At 50.9% G+C, this 15684-nt stretch overlaps 1 protein-coding gene across 1 annotated transcript; it reads right to left on the bottom strand.

The window, feature by feature from the left end:
• Positions 1-13587: 13587 nt before the first annotated feature.
• LOC136511326 (stress response protein NST1-like) lies at positions 13588-15418 on the bottom strand. The gene is made up of 2 exons (XM_066505433.1): positions 15196-15418; positions 13588-14111 (listed from the first exon to the last, which is right to left on the bottom strand). The coding sequence occupies exons 1-2, from the start codon at positions 15416-15418 to the stop codon at positions 13588-13590; spliced, it is 747 nt and encodes a 248-aa protein (XP_066361530.1).
• Positions 15419-15684: the final 266 nt, after the last annotated feature.

The raw sequence follows: 15684 nt of genomic DNA, 5'->3' as shown, positions 1-15684 counted from the left end.
GGAGGTGAAGTCAACTAGATATAAGTTGTTGTATCTAAATCCATTGAATATCACTTGATTATCATCTACCTTGGATACAACAACCTCCTTCTCGGTGAACAAGCATTGGAAGCCAAGATCACACAATTGCCCAACGGATAGCAAGTTGAAGCTCAATGAAGCAACATAGAGCACATTGGAGATGGAATGATCATTTGATATTGTCACTTTGCCCAATCCTTTAACCTTGCCCTTTGAATTATCTCCAAATGTTATTTTCTCTTATCCATCTACCTCTTCATCTAGTGAGGTGAACATACGAGGATCACCGGTCATATGTTGGGTGCAACCACTATCAATAACCCAATGACTTCCACCGGTCTTGTAGTTCACCTACACACAAGAGATTCAAGCTTTAGGAATTCAAACTTGTTGAGGGCCCTTCACCTTCTCAACAAGTGACTTAGCCACCCAAATCTTCTTAGGCCTACTCTTGTTAGGGGGTCCTAAGAACATGACTTTCATCTTTCCACTAGAATCTTTTCTAAGCATGTAGTGAGCATTGAAAGTAAAGGGTCTAGCATGCTTGGGCAAGGGTTGTGGCGGTGGAGTTTGACACTCATGAGCAAAGTGGCCTTCTTGTCCACACTCAAAACATCTCTTTGGCTTTGGCTTTGGCTTTGATTGTTGTTGTTGAGCTTGAGCCTTCTTCTTCTCTACACTTGCCACATATCTAATGCCACTTCTATCCATCTTCATGACGATGTTCATGAGTAGCTCACTTTGGAGATGCTTGCCTCTAGCAAACTTGCTCAATCCCACATTGAGATGTTCTTTCTCCATCTTGAGCTTCTTGTTCTCTTTCTTGAGAACATCATTGTTCTTCTCTTCCTTGAGCTTCTTGTTTTCTTCTTTGAGCTTCTCATTCTCAAGGATCAACTTTTTGTCATGATCAAGAGTTTCTAGTACAATGGTGTTGTGGCTTTTCATCTCTTCAAGATCTTTCATGAGCTTCTCATTATCACTCTTGAGCTTGACATACTCATCATAGTCATTGCACTCAACCACTTGCTTGCCTTTGCTACTAGATCCATGCTCAATGCTCTCATCAATCAAATCATCACATGATGTGGCTATATCCATCTTAACAACATGGTTAGTAGCATCATATGTCTCATTTAGTAAGAATTCTTGAGCAATAACAAGTGTATCATGATTGATCTTAAGTGTTGTATACTCATCTTTTAGCTTGTTGTGACTAGTGATGAGCTCATTGTGCACCCACTCAAGTTTATCATATTTATCCTTAAGCTCTTTCTCAGAAGATTTGAGCTCCTTGAGTTTGGATGATATAGCATTATTAGTTTCTCTAAGTTCATCATTAGCCTTTTCCAAAGTATCACACTTAGCTAAGAGTGAATCATTTTTAGCATCAAGTTTTTCATTTGTAGCTATACTCTTTCTAATGATCTTAGTGTATTTTCTTAGTATTTTGACAAGATCATCATATGTAGGTGAATCATCATCGCTATCGCTATCATCATTACTAGCATGCTCATCATCACTACTATCATCACTCTTAGTTACCTTGCGTTCACCCTTGGCCATAAGGCATAGGTGTGTAGAGGATGATGGCGATGGTGGCGGTGAAGATGCAAGATCAATAGCAATGGCGGCCACCTTTTCATTGTCACTATCATCATCGGATGATCCACTTGATGAATCAATGTCCGTGAGCCAATCACCGACAATGTAGGCCTTTCCACTCTTCTTCTTCTTGTGGAAGTCCCTCTTCTTGCCATCTCTCTTCTTGTATGGCTTGTTCTTTTTCTTCTCATCTTCATCTTCATTGCTTGAGTCATCTTTCTTGTCCTTGTTCTTGTTCTTGAACTTGTCTTTCTTGGGCTTTGTGCATTGATGAGCTAGATGGCCAAGTTCGCCACAATTGTAGCAATCCATCTCGGAGATTGGCTTTCTTCTTGAGCTAGTGAAGAACTTTTTCTTCTTGCCATCAAACTTGATGCCACTCTTGTTTAGCTTCTTTAGCATCTTGGCGGTCTTCTTCACCATGAGAGCAAGACTTTCTTCATCATCTTCATCACTTGAGCTCTCATACTCAAGTCTTGCTTTGGCCTTATCTTGGCTAGCTTTGAATGCTAAGTCCTTCTCTTTCTTCTTTGTAGAGGATGAGCCATCTTGTGGCGTGATGTGCATGTACATCTCATGAGCATTTATCTTTCCCAAGATTTGTGTCGGTGTAGCGGCGGAAAGATCACCTTGATGTAGCATGGTCACAATATGCCCATATTTGTCAATGGGGAGGACACTTAAGATCTTTCTCACAACATCGGATGGTGACATTTGAGTAAGTCCAAGCCCATTGACTTCCTCTACAAGAACATTTAAACGAGAATACATTTCATTAGCACTTTCTTTGGGAAGCATCTCAAATGAATTTAGCTTTTTAATCACAAGATGATAGCGTTCCTCACGCTCACTCTTGGTTCCCTCATGGAGCGCACAAACGTTCGACCATAGTGCATGGGCGTCTTTGTGGTTCCTTACACGGTTAAACACATCTTTGCAAAGGCCTCTAAAGATGGTGTTTCAAGCCTTTGCATTCCATTTTTCATAGTTAACCTCATCGCCTAGTAGGTTTGTAGCATCCCAAGGTTTTGGGAAGCCTTATGAGGCAGCTCTAAGAATTCCAACGTCTAGAGCTTCTAAGTACGCCTCCATGCGAATTTTCCAATATGAAAAGTCATCTCCCTCAAAGATAGGAGGAGGTCCATCCCCGTGAGATATCTTGCTCTAAGCGGTTAGGCTTAAAAATGTGAGCACGAGGCTCTGATACTAATTGAAATGATCAAGATGCCCAAGAGGGGGGGTGAATTGGGCTAATTCTAAATTTTCTTGCAATAATCAAATCCTACGGATAGCCCAATTAACCCCTTGTGCCTAGAAAAGTGTTTCTATCAAACTGACGCACAAAGGACTTGCAACCTATGTTCCAAACTTACTCTAGCATGGCAATTCTATGAATGTAAAGACAAGTATTGAATTGCTCAAAGTAAATACTCAAAGTAAATGCTCAAAGTAAAGAGAGAGGAACACGGCGATGTTTTGTCGAGGTATCGGAGAGTCGCCACTCCCCACTAGTCCTCGTTGGAGCACCCACGCAAGGGTGTAGCTCCCCCTTGATCCGTGCAAGGATCAAGTGCTCTCTACGGGTTGATTCTTCAACACTCCGTCACGGCGAATCACCCAAAGCCGCTCACAACTTGAGTTGGGTCACCCACAAGCTCCGCTGGGTGATCACCAAGCTCCCAATCACCACCAAGCCATCTAGGTGATGGTGATCACCAAGAGTAACAAGCACAAACTCTCACTTGACCACTCGAAGCCTAATGAGAAGATGGATGCACACTTTGCTACTCTTGATTTACTAATGAGGCTACTCTCTTGGATTCTCAAATCTCAATCACCTCACTAGGACCTTGCTCTTCTTGGCACTCACAAATGTGTTTCTCAGCTGTTGGAATGAGCAAAAGTGACTCCACACACGAGTGGAGCTTCTATTTATAAGGCATCCTAAAAAACAAACCGTTATGAGCTTCTACGGGGTGATCGGACGCTCCGGTCATGTTGACCGGACACTCCGGTCAGTTCAACCCGTGAACCAGTGGAAATGTGTTGACCGGACGCTGGCAGGGTCTGGTCACCACTGATCGGACACGTCCGGTCGCATGAAACCCTCACTGGATGCTTACTGGACTCGACCGAACGCTGAACCCTCAGGGTCCGGTTAGTACTGACCGGACGCGTCCGGTCACAGATTCCCTTCTTTGGAACCTTACTGGAGTCGACCGGACACTGCCTCTTAGCGTCCGGTCACTTAACCGATCCAACATCCGGTCACACCGAATGCTTGTCTGCTTGATCAAATGAACTGACCAGACCCTGTGGCCAGTGTCTGGTCACACCGGGGCCAGCGTCCGATCAGCATTTGACCCTCCATTCACTTCCAACTCTCGATCATATGTGAATGAAGTTTGCTCCAAAGGATCTTAGGCATTCATAAGAGCTACCTAGAGCTAGTTTCAACAAGTGTGCACCACACCTAACTCACTAGACTCACCTAGGTCAAGCTACCTGTCCATGCCCCCCTTAATAGTATGGCCAAAGGAAAAACAAAGTCCTAAACTACTCTAAGTGTCTCTCCAACTCCAATCGACACTTAGAACTAGTCATCCTTAACCTTGTCGTCCATCCTTTGAAAACCAAAACAATTTCCATCATAGGGGCATGACCACCTCGATTGCCCAATCGATCTCCATTACCATGACCTAACTTAATTGCCTCTGCAAAACACACGTTAGTCATAGTAATATTGTATTAACATTAATCACCGAAATCCAACTAGGGGCCTAGATGCTTTCACCAGTGCATGAGCGTCTTGGCCACAACTGTGACGCATGCGACACCCTCGACGCCCGCCCGTAGGTTTACCCATGGCGATGCGGGGGAGGGGGCTAGCCATGGCTACCACCCTCGCCGTGGCGGATGCTATGATACTGGGACCTTAAGCCTTCGGTCGACACATCCTCAACGCCGCCTTCTCGCCATGGTACTGACCACCAACCAACATCCCAAAATACTCTGGGAAATGAACCCCAGACTATGGCTCATGGATTATCGGCTAGCTTGCCAAGCCGGTGGAGCGGATAATGATGACTTCATTATCCGCAACCTACCATTATTCTTGGCTGATTTGGCATGAACACGGTTGGAACACCTTTCGCCCAACAGAATCCAAAGCTGGGCGGACCTAAAAGAGATCTTCGTGGGGAACTTCTAGGGCATGTACAAGCATCCTAGGAACCCATGGGATCTAAAAAACTATCGACAGAAGGTCGGAGAAACCCTCCATGGGTACATCTGGTGCTTCTCCCGGCAGTGGAACGAGCTGCCTAACATCGTCGACGCCGATGTTATAGGAGCTTTCCTATCTAGGACCACCTGCAAGTCCTCGGTTCACAAGCTAGGACGTAAGGGCCCGCGAGCCACCAAGGAGCTCCTCGACATCGCCACTAGCCACGCCTTGGGTGAGGAGGCGGTCAGAGCGATCTTTGACCACCTCAAAGGCGAGGCGAAGCGGGATGAGGATGCCGACGAAGGCGCCTCCAACCATCCCATCAAGATGAAGAACAAGCAGTGGTGTGAGGGCTCGCTCGTGGCCACCGCCGACCGCAAGGGGGCCAGAATCCCACGAAGGGTACCCCAGACCACTTCAAGAAGCTGCTCGAAGGGCCATGCCCGAACCATGCTTTCCCCATGAAGCATGTATACAAGGACTATGACCTCACGAAGGGGTTCTTGTTCGAAGGCTTCAACAAGGGAGGGCATGCGAAGGACCCTGAGCCGATCATGGACGATGCCGAGGGGAGGGATGGTGGCTTTTCAACGCTGGATGGCTGCCTCATGATCTTTGGAGGGTCGGTGGCCTATGACTCCAAGCGTCGCCAGAAGCTCACGCGCCATGAGGTCTATACGGCCGAGCCAGCCACGCATATCTTCCTCCAATGGTCAGAGTTCGCCATAACCTTTGATCAGACCGACCACCCGAAGAGCGTCCCGCAATCAGGGAGATATCCGCTCGTGGTTGACCAGATCATCAGCACAAAGTGGCTCACCAAGGTACTGATGGATGGAGGCAGTAGCGTCAACATCATGTACGTCAAAACGCTTGACACCATGGGCATCGACCAATTGCGTGTCCGATCGATCAGAGCACGTGGCTTTCCACGGCATCATGCCTGGAAAGCAGGCCGTGCCACTTGGGCAGATCGATTTGCTCGTCACCTTTGGGGATCTATCCAATTATAGGATGGAGACCCTCACCTTCGAGGTGGTCGGGTTCCTTGGAACCTACCATGCGATCCTGGGATGTCCATGCTATGCGAAGTTCATGGCCGTCGCTAACTACACCTATCTAAAGCTAAAGATGTTGGGACCGTGTGGGGTCATCACCATAGGCACCTCGTTCCAGCACACCTACAAATGTGAGGTCGAGTGCTGCGGTCGTGCTGCGACAATCATCGCCTCCAAGGAGCTTGCTACCATTAGAAAGGAGGTCACCGAGGAAGCACCTAACCTAAAGCGATCGCCCGGGTCTTTCAAGTTAGTGGAGGGCACCCAGGAGGTCCTCATAGACCTCAGCAGCTCCAAAGGCAAAGCGGTGTGCATTGGCACCACACTTTCCTCCGAATAGAAAAGCACGCTCGTCGACTTCCTTCGCGCCAATAGATATATCTTTGCATGGAAACCCTCGGACATGCTAGGCATTCCGAGAGAAGTTGCCAAGCATGCCTTGAAGATCAGGCCAGGATCCAAGCCAGTGATGTAGTGCCTGCGTTGCTTCGATGTCGGGAAATGCAGGGCCATCGGTGATGAGATCACGAAGCTATTGGCAGCAGGGTTCATCAGGGAAGTATACCACCCAGAGTGGTTAGCCAATCCCGTCCTTGTTCAAAAGAAGAGCGAGAAATGGAGAATGTGTGTTGACTACACGGGTCTCAACAAGGCGTGTCCAAAGGATCCGTTTCCTTTGCCATGCATAGACTAAGCAGTCGACTCTACCTCAGGGTGTAAAACCCTTTGCTTTCTTGATGCGTACTCCAGGTACCATCAAATCACGATGAAAGAGTCCAACCAGCTTATGGCAACTTTCATCACCCCATTCGGATCGTTCTACTACGTCACAATGTCGTTCGGTCTGAAGAACGCAGGGGCTACATACTAGCGTTGTATGCTCAAGTGTTTTGGAGACCTCATTAGGCGAACCATTGAGGCCTACATAGACGACATCGTGGTCAAGTCCAAACGGGTTGACCAAGTCATAGCCAACCTTGAGCAGACCTTCGCAAAACTCCAAGCAAACGACATTAAGCTCAACCCTGAGAAATATGTTTTTGGGGTCCCAAGGGGCATGCTGCTGGGCTTCATCATCTCCGAGCGTGGCATCGAAGCCAACCCAGAGAAGATCTCAGCCATCACAAGGATGAGCCTGATTCAGAACATAAAGGGGGGACAACGAGTTACAGGGTGCCTCGCCATGCTCAGCCGCTTCATCTCGTGCCTTGGCAAATGAGGTCTACCCTTCTATCGGCTTCTGAAGAAGGCGACCATTTCGAATGGACGTCCGAGGCCTAGGAGGCGCTTGACATGGTCAAACAGCTCCTAACGAAGGCCCCGATCCTGGTTCCTTCGATCGATGGAGAACCACTTTTGCTCTACATTGCGGCCACCATACAAGTGGTCAGCATCACCCTGGTGGTGGAGCGAGAAGAAGAGGGACACGTCCTCAAAGTACAACGCCCCCGTGTACTTCATTAGCGAGGTCATGTCCGATTCTAGGACCCGCTACCCCAAATCCAATAGCTCCTATACGCCGTCATTATTGCTAAGACAAAGCTATGCCACTACTTTGAGTCACATCCAGTGATGGTCATGCCTCCTTCCCCCTCAGCGAGGTCATCCAAAACCAAGATGCCACGGGAAGAATCACGAAGTGGGCACTTGAGCTGATGGGACAAGGCATCTTGTATGCTTCCCAGGCAGCCATTAAGTCCCAAGTGCCCCAAGTGCTGGCTGATTTCATTGGAGAGTGGACCATGGTCCAAATGCCGCCAGCAGTCATCGACCAGGAGTAGTGGATGATGTACTTCAATAGATCGTTGATGAAGAAAGGCGCCGATGTAGGGCTGGTCTTCATTTCACCCCTTGGGTTATGCATGAGGTACATGGTTCGTATCCATTTCCCACCCTCCAACAATGTGGCCAAATATGAGGTGCTCATCAACGGCCTATGCATCGCCATCGAGTTGGGTATCCGACACCTCGATGTCTAGGGTGACTCCTAGTTGGTCATCGACCAAGTCATGAAGGAGTCGAGCTGCCATGACACCAAGATGGCTACATACTACCAAGAAGTCCACCAGCTGGAGGACAAGTTCGACGGCCTCGAGCCCAATCACATCCCGAGGCGTCTTAATAACACGCTGGTGAAGGCGGCATCCGCCTGAGAGCCAATGCTAGCAGGCGTCTTCGCCAGCGATCAACACAAACCCTCGGTCTGCTATGAGGAGCCAGAACATGCTGGCGACAGGCCATCGACCCTAGGCTCTGGGGCTAACCAACCGTCGGCCCCATCCAACCCCAAGGTCATAGAATTTGACAAGGATCCAATGATAGAGTCTGACCCTCTAGTCGACTAGAGGACGCCTTACCTCGACTACCTTCTCTATGAAGCGCTGTCGATAGACAAGATGGAGGTTCGATGGCTCATGCGTCGCACCAAGTCTTTTGTCCTTGTTGAGGGCAAACTCTACAAGTGAAGCCACACCAGAATCCTACAGCATTGCATCCCCATCGAACAAGGGAAGTGGTTGCTGAGCGATATCCATGGGGGGATCTACGGTCACCATGCCATGCCTAGAACCCTAATCAGAAACACATTCCATCAAGGCTTCTATTGGCCGACCGCAATAGCCGACACTGAAAAGATTGTGCGCACCTACGAAGGGTGTCAGTCCTATGCTCGGCAGACCCACCTACCGACCCAAGCACTCCAAACAATCCCCATCACATGGCCATTCATGGTCTGGGGGCTCGATCTGGTCAGTCCTCTCAAAAGAGCGCCCAGGGGCTATACCAACTTGCTTGTCACCGTAGACACATTTACAGAGTGGATAGAGGCTTGACCAATCTCCACGATCAAGTTCGAGCAAGCCGTGCTGTTCTTCCTTGATATCATCCATCGCTTTGGAGTACCGAACTCCATTATCACGAACAACGACATGCAGTTCACCTTGAAGAAGTTTCTCCAATTCTGCGATGAATATCACATCCACGTCGATTGGGCCACCGTAGCGCACCCCAGCATGAACAGGCTAGTCGAGCGCGCAAATGGCATCGTCCTATAGGGCCTCAAGCCTAGGATCTTCAATCGGTCAAACAAGTTTGGCAGACGATGGGTTGTAGAGCTTCCCACGGTGCTTTGGAGCCTGAGGATGACCCCTAGCTGGGCCACCGGCTACACACCATTCTTCATGGTCTATGGTTCCGAGGCTATCCTCCCGATTGACCTCGACTATGGAGCACCAAGGGTTAGGGCGTATGATGAATAGGGGGCTGAGGTGTCCCTCTAGAACGCCATGGACTAGCTAGATGAAGCGCGCGATGTTGCCCTCCTCCGCTCAGCCAAATACCAGCAAGTGTTGTGCTGGTACTACAGCCGTTGAGTGCGGGGTCGCGCCTTCAACGTCGGAGACCTAGTCCTTCGCCTCGTCTAGAGCAGCAAGGACCGCCACAAGCTCTCTCTGTCATGGGAGGGACCATACATCATCACGGAGGTGCTCCGACCGGGCACCTACAAGCTCAAGACCATCGATGGTGGAGTCTTCGTCAATGCTTGGAACATCGAGCAGCTACATCGCTTTTACCATTAATAAATGCACACTTTCTCTTATCAGTTTCGCTATCAAACTCCCCGACCTTTAGTGACACCCAACCCCAGTAACGGCGGGGGATCAGGCCTCACTCGAGGGCTAATAAGAGTGTACCTATTCGGTAGACATTCTCTACGCCTAACTCTCCCTCATGTTAAGGCCTAGAAGTGAGGTTTGCGAAAATGAACGCTGAGTAAAACTGGTCGGACTATGAGAGACCTATGCCTCGGTAGCTACGATGCCTTTGCTCACCAGCGTGATCAGAGTTTTTCCACACCCCGGGCTTTTTTGGCCTTCGTCATGAAAAGTGTCGGTGCGCGTCTAAGAGTTTATCCACTTGGCCAACTTTCTCTATGTTCGACCCCCTATCGCGTTAAGACCTAGGAGGCAGTCCTTTTATTTTACGGAGGCGGTTGAAAAATGCCCACCTCCGTAAATTGATTTACGGAGGTGGTCGTCTTAAAACAACCGCCTCTAAAAATCTTTTATTTTTGGAGGCAGTCATCTTAAGGCGTCTGCCTCCATAAATCCATTTTTGGAGGCGGGCATACTATAAGGCCTGCCTCCAAAAATAGAAGGCCTAGCTTGGAGCCTATATCCAATCCTCCTATATCAGGCTTATATATACATAGGGGTTAGGGTTTCACCTCTCCAATCCTCACCCTCACTTCTCCCTCCCTCAGTCGCACGTAGAGCTCTCCCTCACTTCTCATTTCCAACCCACTCCTAGTCCGGCGCCCCTTCCTCCACTCTCTCTCCCTCCCTCATTGCGGGCGGTGGGCCCCTTTCTCTCTCTGGCAGGCCCCTTCCTCTCTCACAGCGCCCCTTCCACTCTATACGGCGGGTGGCGGGTTGCGGGAACAAGCTGTGAGTATAACTGGTTAGACTACGAGAAACCTATGCCCCAGCGGCTACGGCACCTTTGCTCACCAGTGTGATCAGAATTTGCTCACCCGCACCCTGAGCTTTACGACCTTAACAATGGAAAGGGTCAGAATGCACTAACCTTTTTATACAAATAGGGGAGAAGGGCTAAAAAGAGGTTTGGAGCTTGTCCATTTGTTACAAGTTCGCCGCCTGGCTTATCTGCCTAACTAAATTCTTGCACAGGATGTTCTCATCCTCTATCTCCGCTAGTAAGTCCTATCCTAGCGAGGCAATACAAGTCGATCAGTTGGCTGAGCCGCTACCGAGGGATGGGTAGGGAGCAGCAGGATGCCCCACGTGGGTTATGCTGACACCGTTACGAACAACGGACCTGGATTCCACTCGAACATATCCGATAAGGGCTCCCTGAACCTGTCACTCGTGCCATCGAGGTAAGTCCTATGCCAGCGGGTCACCCTAGTCGATCAAACGATTTGGGCCGCTACCAAGAGATGGGTCACTCTTACTTTACGCGCATTAATTTTGCTATAAAGCCCCTGACCCTAGCAACGACAAGGGGTCGGGTCTTGCTCGAGGGCTGGCAAGAGTGTCTATTCGATAGACATTCTCGATGCCTGACCCCTTTCTCGCGATAAAACCTTAAGGCAAGGTGTGTGGAAACAAATGTTGGGTCAAATTGGTCGGACTACAAGAAACTTATGCCCCAGTGGCTACAGTGTTTTTTGCTCACCAGCATGATCGGAGTTTGTTGCCTGTACTCCAAGCTTTGGCCTCCGCCTTCCCTGGAAGGATTTGGAGAGACCCACCTATGGAATCTCCATCGAGGAGAGGCCACCAGATCGCCTAAAGTCGACCGGATAACTCGGGTCATGACCGAGAGATAGGTAAAGAGCAGTGGGGTACCCCATGTAGGTTACGCCAACTTCGTTGCGAACGACGGTTTTGGACCCCACATGGACATATCCGGTAAGAGCTCCCCAAACCCGTCACTCGAGCCATCGAGGTAACTTTACCGACCCCCACTTTTCTTTTCCATTGCATGAACATTCATTCATCCATTCTCATGCATGCATTCATACATTCATTCATTCATCCATACATTCATCCCATACATCGGAGCATTGCATATGCAATTGCTGCATCACAACTCTTTGTGTCGTGTCACAAAGCGGTAGTCGTCTCATTCGACATGAGCAGCGACCAATCGAGGTTTGAAGGTTGGCCCACGAAGGCTTCGAGGCCGCCTCATGTTAACCAAAGCTAGGGGAGAAAAACGTAGATGAGCCCCAGCGGCCTTGTCTGACCCCACTCAGAAGCGGATAGGGACATCTAGACCTTTCTCATTTGATCCTAACCTCGAGCCAAGCTCATAGAATCTCCAACGAGGAGAGGCTAACGGGCCACTTGAGTCGCTCTCCGAAGTGACATGGGCATCTGTCGAGAGGCGAGTTAAGGAGCAGTGGAATGCCACATGAGGGCTATGCCGACCCCGTCAGCGAATGATGGACCCAGATTCCACTCGGACATGCCCATTAGCGAGCTCGCCGAGTACGACACTCAAGCCATCGAGGCAAGTGTCGTTAGCTCAGCCCCTCTGATTGCGAAAACCGCGTACGGGGTGATGCATGAAACATGGCCAACCCCCACCAAGCCCCACGAGGCTCAGGGGCTCTAGCTGCTCAACCTGAACAAGGGAATCCACCTAACCGAGGTTCGAAGGCTAGCCCACGAAGGGCTCGAGGCCGCCTCACGTCGAATAGAGCCAGGGGAGAAAACACAGATGAGCCCCAATGGCCTTTGCCCGACCCACTCAGAAGCGGACAGGGTCATCTTGACCTTCCTGTTCGATCCTAACCTCGAGCCGAGCCCGCAGAATCTCCATTGAGGAGAGGTCAGCGGGCCACCTGAGTCGCTCTTCAAAGCAAGACAGACATCTACCGGGAGGCAAGTTAAGGAGCAGTGGAATGCCAAATGAGGGCTATGCCGACCCCGTCATGAATGACGGACCCGGATTCCACTCGAACATGCCCGATAGTGAGCTCACCAAGTGCGTCACTCGAGCCATCAAGGAAAGTGATGTTAGCTCAACCCCTTTGGTTGTAGAAACCGCCAATGGGGCGACAATCACAAAGACGAGCCAACCTTGATAGGACCCCTACTATGTGCGAGGGCTTAAGGAAAGTTGGACTCGCAAGGAAACTACACGCGCGATCACAGAATGATGGCTTAGATCCTAGGGAGGGGGTACGCACGAAAACAAGAGTTGCTTTCTCCTACTAGTTTTGCTATCCTCTCCTCGATCTTTAGGGACACCCGACCCCAGCAACGGCAAGGGGTTGGGTATCACTCGGGGGGCTAATAAGGGTATACATACACCCTTTCTAAAATAGTCTCCGTGCTCGACACCCTTCCTCATGTTAAACGTAGTAGCAAGGTCTGTAGAAACGAACGACTGAGCAAGGCTGGTCGAACAGTGAGAAACCTATGCCCAATGGCTACGACACTCTTGCTTACCTGCGTGATTAGAGTTTCCCTCCTACACCTCGAGCTCTACGGTCTTAACAAATGGAAGGGTCGGAACACATGAACCCCTTTTCACACATAAAAAGGGAGGAAAAACAAATCCATTCGCACCAAAACAAAAGAACAAACTTGGTTAAACGAAATAAAATAACAAGTTTGTTTAAATGATACACAAGGGTCGACACTTGTCCACTGATTACAAGAATGATCGACCGACCTATTGAACTAACTAACCCCTTTGGGGGAGAACTATGCCTTTGATCCTGTCCACTAGGTCCTACGAAAGGGGAGCCACCACCGCTTCCATCTCCAGCTCATGGACTTCATAGCCAGGCATGAAGCTGTGGGTCATCGTCTCTAGATCGATGTTGTCCCCATAGTGAGAACGAGCAATCACAAAGGATTGATTGACCCCAGTGCGAAGGGCATTCCTCTCAAGCTGGCGCACCCATGTCGTGATCTCGATGGCATGGGCCATGAGCGAACTGGTCCCCTTCGACCGCACCACCTCAAGGTCATCACAAACCACTCCAAGGGTGGCGCTTAGGATACTAGGCTCATCGCTCTCTGCTTGAAGATTGCTCCTCACCTCAGCGAGGTCCACGGCCATCCCGGTAGAAACACTTTTGGCCTCTAGCTTCTGGGTCATCGCGTTTCTAAGCTCCACCTGGGGGGAGCCGACCTTCTATTATGTGTCATCGTGCTCCAGGCAGGCCTGGTCATGCTCTCGAAAGGCCTGGTCATGCTCCTCGTGAGCCACGCCACATTCTAAGCGGAGCCTCTCCATGGTTTGGAGCAACTCATCCTGCTCCTTGCGTAGCCGAGCGATCGCCAAGGCATCTAGGCTCGCCTTCTTCTCCAGGGCTGTGAGCTTCTCCTTGGCCCCTAGCTTCAACTCCCTTTGCTTCTCAACCTCGGCCAGAAGGTCAAGGATCCACTGGCGGGTCTCGGCGTTCATCTGGAGCAGCTCGTCCCACTCCTTCCTGACCTTGGCGGCTTCCTTGTCGTCCCTCCGTGACCTCTCCAACAAGGCCTCGAATGCCTTCTCGGCCTCGACAGCATGCCGACGGGCCTTGGCCACCCGCGACCGAAGATCGTCTACCTCCTCGATGAGGGGAGTCAGCTGGGCCACCCTCTGCTGGGCGGCAACAAGCTGAGCGGTCACCTCCCTGTGTAGCCGTGCCTCCTCGATGAGGCGGTCCCAGGTTCCTTCTGTTCATGAAGGAACTGAGACTTCCCCCAGCTACGAGCGATGAGGGACTGAAGGGAGACGATGGTCAGGATACAAAAAATATATAGAGGAAGAAAAGGGTGAGAGTCAGGATCAAGCAAATACCTGGCCGGAGGGAACGATAACGTCGCGCAAGGCACCCTTGGCATGGTCTAGGGCTTTGAGCACGGACATGATCCCCACGTCGAGGCTCTCCCGCTCCATGCTCTCGACAGCATCGTCGAGGGTGAAAAGTGTCGACGCCGGCTACTGTGGATTTGTCCACCGAAGCAGGGGCTCGCCCCATGCAGGCGAGTCGCTACCGACCGACGTCAGGGCCAGGGATGGCTCCCCGCTGGCTCCAAGCACCGCTGACCCTTCTTGCTATGATAGCCACACCAGGACACTCCATGCCACCACGGTTGCACCTGGCTGTGGCCCACCTATCACAGTCGCCGCCACCTCCACCTGCATCGGTAGGGCCCTGACCGGCTGCATTGCGCTCGCCATGGTCGGCGCCACGAGCGCAGTCGGCCGCACCATCCGCCCTGTCGTTGGCAATGGTATCGCCACCATCATCGGCTGCTCTATGACCTCCAAAGGCGCCCCTTGAGCCCCCACGTCCGCCCGTCCCGCTGAGGGCACTAGCACCGCTCCTGCCCAAAATGGGCACGACGCCAGCCGACGGCTGCCGCCTCGCTTGAAGGGCGATGTTTTTCTTTGGCACCAACGCCAAAGGAATCCACTACCTGTCGGCACTACAAGGGATGAAAAACATAAGTCACGATGAAATTCGACCAAAATAGGGGAAAATAGAGGAGCTGATAACTCACCTCTATGCCGTCGGGCGGCAGATATGTTTGGGGGGCGAACCCCCCCGACCTCTGCTCTACCTCATCGAGGCGAGGCCATTTCGAGCCCGCCCTCTGCTCTTGGGCAGAGGGACTCACTCCCCTTGATTCTTGGGGCACGATGGCAGAGCCACCCGCCTCGACCGACATCTTAGGCGCGGCGCTAGCTCCCCGAACGTACCCTCCCCTTCGTGGAACGGGAGGGGTCTTGACTCCTATAAGGATGAACCAATACCTGTCAGCGCATCCTTGTTCTCTAGGATGTCCCACTCGACATCATCGGCTACCTCATCATCGTCGCCATCGTCATCATCGTCGTCGCTGTCGGTGTCCTCCCTCTGTTCCCGCACCTGCAGCTTCCGCTGCCTCTTCCTCTTCTTGTCCTCCTTCACCTTCCTCAGCCACTCGCCCTTGGCGCGATTCGCTGCCTGCACAGACGAATCCCTCGACAACAACATCGGGTGATCCATGAAGATGAGGTCCCTCGACTGGTCCCACCTCTCTCAAAGTGAGTATCAAGAGGTCGAGAAATCTATTGAAGATAAGGCATGGGAAGGGTAAACTTACGAAGACGGCATCGCCTGGTTCCGGCCGCATCGGAGGATGTCTCGGCACCGGGTAGATGAAATCGAGGGGGCACCCGCGTCGTCCCACGAGAGATCCATTGCCTTCTTGATGCGTTGCGCGATCTTAGAGTTGGGGAGTGTCCTGTAACAGAACCGTT

Source organism: Miscanthus floridulus, chromosome 16, assembly GCF_019320115.1.
Source record: "Miscanthus floridulus cultivar M001 chromosome 16, ASM1932011v1, whole genome shotgun sequence".
Classification (NCBI taxonomy): domain Eukaryota; kingdom Viridiplantae; phylum Streptophyta; class Magnoliopsida; order Poales; family Poaceae; genus Miscanthus; species Miscanthus floridulus.
Note: the sequence above shows the minus strand (reverse complement) of the source record. Positions and strands in the feature narration are given on the sequence as shown.

Coding starts and splice junctions, on each gene's coding strand:
- LOC136511326 (XM_066505433.1), bottom strand. CDS start 15,418: ATGTTGTTGTCGAGGGATTCGTCTGTGCAGGCAGCGAATCGCGCCAAG. Junction 14,112..15,195: donor GAACAAGGATGCGCTGACAG/GTATTGGTTCAT, acceptor CTTCATGAACAG/AAGGAACCTGGGACCGCCTC.